This window comes from Fringilla coelebs (genome assembly GCF_963513975.1).
Source record: "Fringilla coelebs genome assembly, chromosome: 6".
Lineage (NCBI taxonomy): Eukaryota > Metazoa > Chordata > Aves > Passeriformes > Fringillidae > Fringilla > Fringilla coelebs.
This window is the reverse complement of record NC_140034.1, coordinates 27292195-27300096: the sequence shown is the minus strand read 5'-3', so window position 1 is coordinate 27300096 and position 7902 is coordinate 27292195. Positions and strand designations below refer to the sequence as shown.

General features: G+C 35.3%; 1 protein-coding gene across 5 annotated transcripts in view; it reads right to left on the bottom strand.

The window, feature by feature from the left end:
• Positions 1-1131: 1131 nt before the first annotated feature.
• The window catches only part of STRN3 (striatin 3), a 58546-nt gene continuing 51775 nt past the window's right edge, over positions 1132-7902 (bottom strand). For 4 of the 5 annotated variants that reach the window (XM_084208774.1, XM_084208772.1, XM_084208770.1 and 1 more), the window contains 5 exons: positions 7375-7542; positions 6990-7130; positions 5104-5211; positions 2946-3032; positions 1132-2825 (listed from right to left, as the gene is read on the bottom strand). In XM_084208774.1, coding sequence (XP_084064900.1) covers positions 2656-2825; positions 2946-3032; positions 5104-5211; positions 6990-7130; positions 7375-7542 — 674 coding nt within the window. In that variant the 3' untranslated portion in view covers positions 1132-2655. The remainder of the gene's footprint in view (positions 2826-2945; positions 3033-5103; positions 5212-6989; positions 7131-7374; positions 7543-7902) is intronic. The other variant, XM_084208771.1, reaches the window with a different exon arrangement.

Below are 7902 nucleotides of genomic sequence, written 5' to 3'. Positions count from 1 at the left end.
TTAAAATGCAGCAGTCTGGAAAAGCTGCCAGAAACAATGTTTGGCTTCAGAAAAGGCGATTATTAAATTACTTCCAATAAAGTTCAAATACTCTCTTGTCTGTTGATTAGTTGAATGCTTTAGACTGGAAAGAACAAAAAGTGCAAATCAGCTGAATGTTACTTTCAAAAGTAAAGTCTTAGTGTCCTACAAGCAATTACTGGAAGGCCTCACCTCAATCTTCATGATAAAGGACAAAATTCTCCAATTCCTACACAATTATAATTTACTGTAACATTTCAAGCAATGCAACATTATTACTAAAACAAAATTAATTCCAAAATATAACTGCCTATCATGAGCACCTCTTTCCTTTTTTTTTTTTTTGGGTTTTTTTTTTGGGTTTTTTTGGTTCTAATTTGCGTGACATGAGATGGCATGAAATACATTCTTACTAGAAAACTGGAAACTTACATGGAACAATGCAGTTAAACCACTTATAGGAACATGTTCTAGCTTTAGTTAACTTATATCTAAACATACTACTTTACATGAAAATATTCATATTGTGGTATTCTGTTTCTGCTGATACACTTTGAGCAAAGTGACTCACCACAGAATAGGTAAATGTTGACCTTCAGTTTAGTTTTTTGTTCATCAACTTTACCGGAGGACTTGGAAAGAATTGGACAGAAGTATAAGATATATGGGCAAATTTTATGCATTTAGAAATTAGTTGTTTGTTTGTTTTTTTTTTTTTAATTCAACACAACTATTCAATGGCAGTTTGAAATAAAAACAGAGTACCTTTCTGGCTCCTAAATAATTTCAGAATCACTTCATAGGCAAAGATAATGAAAAACCACTGAGATTATCATCTTAGCAGGGCTGTAAGAATACACCAGCAATTTTCAATTTGTTCTTGTAAAAATTTTTTAAAACATTATGGAAACATGTTCTTATATGTGGGTACTGCTGCTTGAAACTGAACAGTTGCTCAACATCCAGACAACTATTACGATCTTGCAAAAGCAAAGCAGCTTATAAGCATAATAAACAAATGGTCAATTTGCTAAAATTGAGGCCTAATTTAGAATTGCAGAATGACTCTTTCAAACTGTGCAACACAAAATAATGTAGCCAACAGTAACATACAGGTACACCATTTAATATTTATTATATGCATTTTATATACATTATTTTTCAACAGCTGTACTTTTGCTATGCGGTACAATCTTAAAAATTTGCTGATTCATAGTTTGTAAAACAGAAACCTTACAAAACTCATCAAAACTCGCAAACTGATCAGAAAAGTTTTGTGGAAGACTAGAAAAAATACTTTTTTGTATTAATCATGCATTACACAAACAAAAGTTTTAGTTACACCATAAACTGAAGCACATCTGAAAAATAAAATAAAAGCAGGGAGTAACTAGTCAAAACACAGCAGATTTATGAATCTTGAATTAACTACTTTTGTATTCTATTTGAAATGCAAATAAAAATAATTTTCACTCCAAAGGTTCTGAAACAAGATTGTTTTTTTGGAATCAACTCCACTCCAGGTACTTAACCAGAGGAAAAAGAATTTCTTGGTTTGCAACTTTAGAATTATCAAACGTCCCATTTTCTCATCTATTTTAGACTGTTCAAAGAGTGCCATAACAGATATACAGGGCCCTTTAACACACTACATAAAAGGATATAAAGACCAACAAAAAGTGAAATAAATAACAATAGGCCATTAGCAAGATGGGTAATCCTTGATAAATAAACTCGTAAATACAGTAAGATGTACAAAATATCACATAGTGATAGGATGCCAAGATTAATTTTTTTTAAGAGTTCATTCAGGGGTGTTAACCCCTCTGTGTTTCATCTGAACACATTTTACAGTCCTTTATTTATGAAGACAGTTATGCGATGATGATGAATTAGCATCCTTAAGCAAGGACTTAGCTGAGCTGTATTAGGCAAAAGAAGGGAAGATTGTGGTTACACGGCAGCGGGTCAGTGAGATCTCTGTGTTTTAGGGTTCTATAATGCAGAAAAACATTATCAATACAATCTTGAGCACTGTTGTGACAGGCTAAATATATAAAAAGACTTATAAAAACTAGAATTTTATCCAAACATTTTGTGCAACTAATGCTAAAATATTTTAAGTTAAATTTCCTTTTCTTTAAAGCAAAATAAAAGTTTAAAAGGGGAATCTGTGGCATTCAACTGATAAACAGAAGATTACTAAGAGATGAAAAGAAAGCTACTCTTGGAGCTCACTTCCCCCCACAAGAGCACCACATTCCTAACCCTAAGGCAGCACACAGAGTCCAAAATAAAAGTCTTTTGTAAGATCAGACTCCACGTTTGCTTAAAGACACCTAAAGAACAGACATACGCTCAGTTCATATCCAGTCAAGGCTACAAATACTGGTTTTCTTTTTTGTATTTGTCCCCACCCCCCCAAATACAGTAATTACAGTTAAATGAATGAGCCTGACATTGTTCAGGATGTGGTGACTTTCCACCAACTTCTGCCTGCCCCACTTAAGAGCCTTCACCCAGGCAGATCAGATGTAGTGTCTTATTGGTAACCTTATAATTGATGGCAGTGATGCATTCCCTCTTTTTTGTCCAAACAGACCTGCTGTTATGATGCAGGTTTGTTCTGCTGTGTCACACAAATACTTTGGCAAGGGCATCAGCTCCTGCACTGGCAATATATGCTTTTGATGGATGAAATGCTACATCATAAATTGATTCATCCAGCTTTTTCCTATGAGCTGTTATTTCTTGCACACATGTCTTGCTGTCCAAATTCCACAACCTAATGGAACAATCATGGCCTGTTTAGGAAAGAAAGAAAGGAAAAATAAAAGGAAAAATAAAAATATTAGTCAGAAATTCAGTGCATCATAAATGCATAATTTATATAGAACATAGAGAATATGAAAAAACCCCCTTACTTCCAGACATTAAATAGATTCCATTAGGATCTACAGCTAGACTTGTGACAGCATCCAAGTGAGCAACCATAGAATGGATCATTTTACCTAAAAGAAAAATAAACAGTGAATTGCCTGTGAAATACTGTTTATTTAAAAATCATCAACCCATTCCCCTTAAACACAATATAAGACAACATGCTTATTTAGATTCCAGTAATATTTGAATGGTCCTATTCCATTAGAAATTATGAAGTTTCAACTGCAGACTCTCATATAAACATAAGGGCAAACGACTCTACCTCTGTCATTGCTAGGAGAGAAAAATAAGGCAACTATAGGTGATACTTGCCCAAAATACTCTCCAGCTTCTAACAATTAACTGCTTGGTAATGTCACAAACCAGAGCAGTTAATTCTGCATTCAAGTACTCTTAATTTCTTTACATTGACTTCTGTTCCTGGACACCAAATAACATCTTTTAGCACCTCATGATGCTTTTTCTGGAAGGAGTTCCAGAATGTTTAACTGCACAGAAGAATCACTGCCTCTCTGCCTCTGTTTTGAGTCTTCCACCTGTTGGGGATTAGCAACTGAACCTCAGTTCATGTGTTAAAAAAGAGGAAATAAATCCCTGTAAGACCATGACCAACATGAAGAGCATAAATCAGCTTTGTTCAGTTGGTCCTCTTCCTGAAGAATCTCAGACTATTCAGTTTCTAAGATTCTTCCTGAAGAAGCTAAAGGCTACTGAAGATCTCTGATCATTTGTGAAACATATTAATTTGGCTATATCCCCTTTGAGGTAAGGGAGACTTGATTCAAAGTATATACAAAGGTATTAAAAATGTTCCCTTTTGCCTTTTATTCCTTTCACTCTTTCTAATATGCATTTTGCTATTTTGACTGCTAAGCAACAAACTAGTATTTTTATCTAACCTCTTATTATAACTCCAAGGCTTTACTTTGAATAAGAACAGTTAGCCCAGTGATTATTATTTTATATTACAATGTTTATTTTTCCTTACATGTATAATTTCAAATCTATGCACATGGAATTTAATTTGCCTTTTATGTCTTTTAAGATCTCCAGTTCTTCCTCGTCAGCCTTCATGTTTAATAACCTGAGTTAATGAATGTCAGTTAACTGCCAATATACTGCTCCCTGTTCAGAATGACTCACTATGTTGAAATATTGCTCATCCCTCCAGACCTACAGATATTTTATTCCACAAAAAGACCATTTATTTCTACCCTCTGTTTCCTGTCTTTGACCCAATTATTTCTCCATGCATTTTTTTCCTTATTCTTTATTTCTTTGAAGTAATAAATTTTAATCTCAGCAACATCAATGTAATGCATTTAATGACCACAATTCAAATACATACGTTCATGGCAGATGCAAAGTGGAAAAAATATCCATCTTTATTGCTTTAGAAAACAAAAATCCCAGGAACCTACTGGGATTCACCATCCCCTACTGGGACCAAACCAAACACACTTCAAACAGGTGTTTTGCACGTGCTTACTTAAAGTGAGCTTGATTTTTTTTTTCTTCCAACTTTGATAGGTAACATGCAGGAAGTGACAGGTAAGTACACAAATAGGAAGTTTAAGTTTGTTCTTACAATTATTTTAATGTTTTTGTCATGACAGACAGTGCAGCTTTTTCCTACAGCCTTCCTTACCCTCTTTCTTCCAGATCCTTTACTGTTTTATAAACCTTATCAACAACTTAAGTATAACACAGGATTTCATTACCACAATGAATTTAGGGTTATTTCTTGTTCTAATAGGTACTAAGTGATCTTTTTTTACTACTAAGAGTTGAAAAACATAACTGACACATGCTTAGAGTTAAAAGCATGGAAATGAAAGCAGATATACTCTATAAATCAGGAAAGTTGTAAATTTAAGACCACTTTCTTGTCCCTCACACCTATCTCTGCCTGGTTTGAGAGTGTTCTCTGACTTCTGCAGTCACAACTGCAACAGGCTTCTCTATTTCTTCTCTATTTCACAGAGAAGGTACTGAAAAGGTTTAATCTTAGAAATACCAAAAGTTCTGTTTTATATAAGACTAAATCAGTAGTAAGTTTCTACAAATCAATTCTCCCAATGTCATCCAGATTTCTTTAAACATATTCATATATACAAATTAGGTTCTCTTTATCCTTACCCGTTTTGTTGTCAAAAAATTTGATGTGTCTATCTTCATGTGCTGTAATAGTTACAGGAAGTGTGGGATGACTTACTACCTTGTTAATATGATTATTTGATTGTACACCTGAAAATAAAATAAAATATTCATCTGCCTTAAGAAAATGATAAAGTTAAAATGACAGTATTTTAGCATTGCACTTTAGATTACCATATTATTTAACATTATGTAAGTAATATCTTAGGACCAACAGATCTCCTAAGAAATAAAGCTTCTTGCTTCACCAGATGGGGCAAAGTGAGGTAGACTCTAGCCATGGTACTGTAAGGTAAAAGCTTACAAGCAGTTTACACCCATGAAAGATTACTGAGAGAGAAAATCCATCAAGTACTGCAGGGCAGCACTAGCCAAGTAGAAACAAACTGCAGCATGAGTAATGTGTGTTTAGCACACAGCTCTTACACCTCTCCATCAAAAAATATTTTGTTTCCTCAACTTAAGCAATGAATGGTTTAACATCTCTTTAGAAGTCTACAGGATACTCTTTTTATAAAACTATCTTGGTATCTTAATTTCTGTGCTTAATTTTTCTTGAATCCATTTCAAAGTCTCTCTTCAAACTAGAAAAAGTATTTCTCCAAATTGTGATGTTCCTTGTCACTTCAATGTCAGGCTTTGCAGAAGGTATCTATAAGACAGCTTTTACACAGTAATCTGTGTTGAAGTCTGTAAAGTTTGATAATTAAAGTAAACTACACTACTTAGAGGAGAGAAGCAGATTCTCCCCTTGCATTATTCTTTTAGATCTCATTTTCTAGAAAGGAATCAGCAGAAACTGCAGGTTTTCCTTACGAAACACTTCAGGAGCTTCACAAAAAGGAGTCTCCTCTGTATAGAGTTTCATCAAATACATGCAATTAATTCTCAATGAGCTCCCTCTCTGTAACACTTTATTTGCAGCAACAGGATTTCTACAAAGTTCCACCACAAAGTGGAACCCACTCCCAACCAGTGCAGAATTCACTGAATTAAATATTCTGTTTAATTCACCTATTATTCACCTACTTGTCTTAATATCCTCCATGTCAAGCCTATATAATGAAAACTGGTTTAATATACAAATCAGAAAGCTGAATCTTAAGAATTCTTAGAGAACAATAACTGTTGCTTTTACTACCTCTAACTACTTTCAAATCCTGCTAATAGAATTGTAAAATGGCTTGGGTGGAATGGACCTTTAACATAATCTAGTTCCAATTCCTCCTGCCACAGGCAGGGCCACCATCCACTAAACCAGGTTGTTTTAAACCATATTCAATCTGGCCTAGAACATTTCCCAAGGATGAGGCATCCCAAATTTCTCTGAGCCACCTGTACCAGTGTCTCACCAGTCTCACAGTAAAAAACTTCTTCCTACTATCTAATCTAAACCTACCTTCTTTCAGTTAGCCACCATTCCCCCCTTGTCTTGTCACCACATGCACTTGTACAAACAAGCTCCTCTCCAAGTTTCTTTTAGGCTCCTTTAGGTACTGGAAGACCACAACAATATCTCCCAAGAACCCTCTCCAGACTGAACATCCCCAACCCTTTCAGCCTGTCTTCAGAGGAGAGGTGCTCCAGTTCCGGGATCATCCTCATGGCCTTCCTCTGGAGTCACAGTCCAACAGGTCTATGTCCTTCTTATGCTGGGGCCCTAGAGATGGACGCAGTGCTCCAGGCAGGGTTTCACAAGAGCAGACTAGAGGGGTTAGAACACCTTTCCACAGTGTTTGTTCCAAGCATCTAACCACCTTTCAAACTGAATGATGCCGTAGAGGAGTAAAACTTTTTTATATACTACGCCATACAATTAGGGACCATAGTAATGCAACAGGTATTTATTACAGAAGAGCTCTACTTACCAGATTCTACTTGTGATGAAAACATTACCACTGACTGGGATGTTTCTAAATCATAGATGACTGTGCTGCCAGTGTTAAAAGATGCCACCATATGAGCAGGGTCACAACCTATAAAGTCAACTGATGTGGGTATTCCATGTTCTAGAAAGAGCAAAAAAAAAATCTTTAGAAAGAACAAAACACTTTAAAAATTCCTGACAATTTAAGGTCATGCTTAAAGAAGATATTTGCTCTTTTCTTTAAAGTAATGCTACAGCACCATGATTATTTTATTACAAATTATTCTTTTAGCTATGTTACCTAGTTTGGATAAATGGAGATAATGAGCCTGGATGCATTATCAGCTGCCTCATAACAGATTTTCAAAACCACTGCAAAAAGTTACCTTTCTCTCCATTGTAAGTGCAAATACAGGGATTTTTTTCTGGTGGGTTCCATAACCTAATAGTGCCATCTGCTGAACAAGAGAGTAAGTGATTCTTTACACCACTGTAAGCAAGACCCCAAACTGCATCTGTATGAGCAATTAATGTGCCAGCTAGAACGTTTGGCTCTGGAAAAAAAAGTTCAGAAAAGAAACCGTTTTAGTGAAGAAGCATTATTAATTTCTTGTACCTCAACATAAATTAAATCCCACATAAACCAGCTGTATGTTCCCCCTGCCCTTCCTGTTTAAGCAACAGCTAAAATATTGCACAAGTCCTTCTGTACAACCACTGCCATCTTAATGCAAAAAACCAACCAACCAGGAAAACAAATCACCAAACTCAAACCAAAAAACCCTACCAAACCAGCCAGCAATAAAAAACCCTCACAAACAACTCCAACAACTATGTCCCTTTTCCCCGAATTATATACTCTTGTTACTCCTCTCTTCCTTTCAAATTCAACACCTTAAAGATGCTTGCCACAG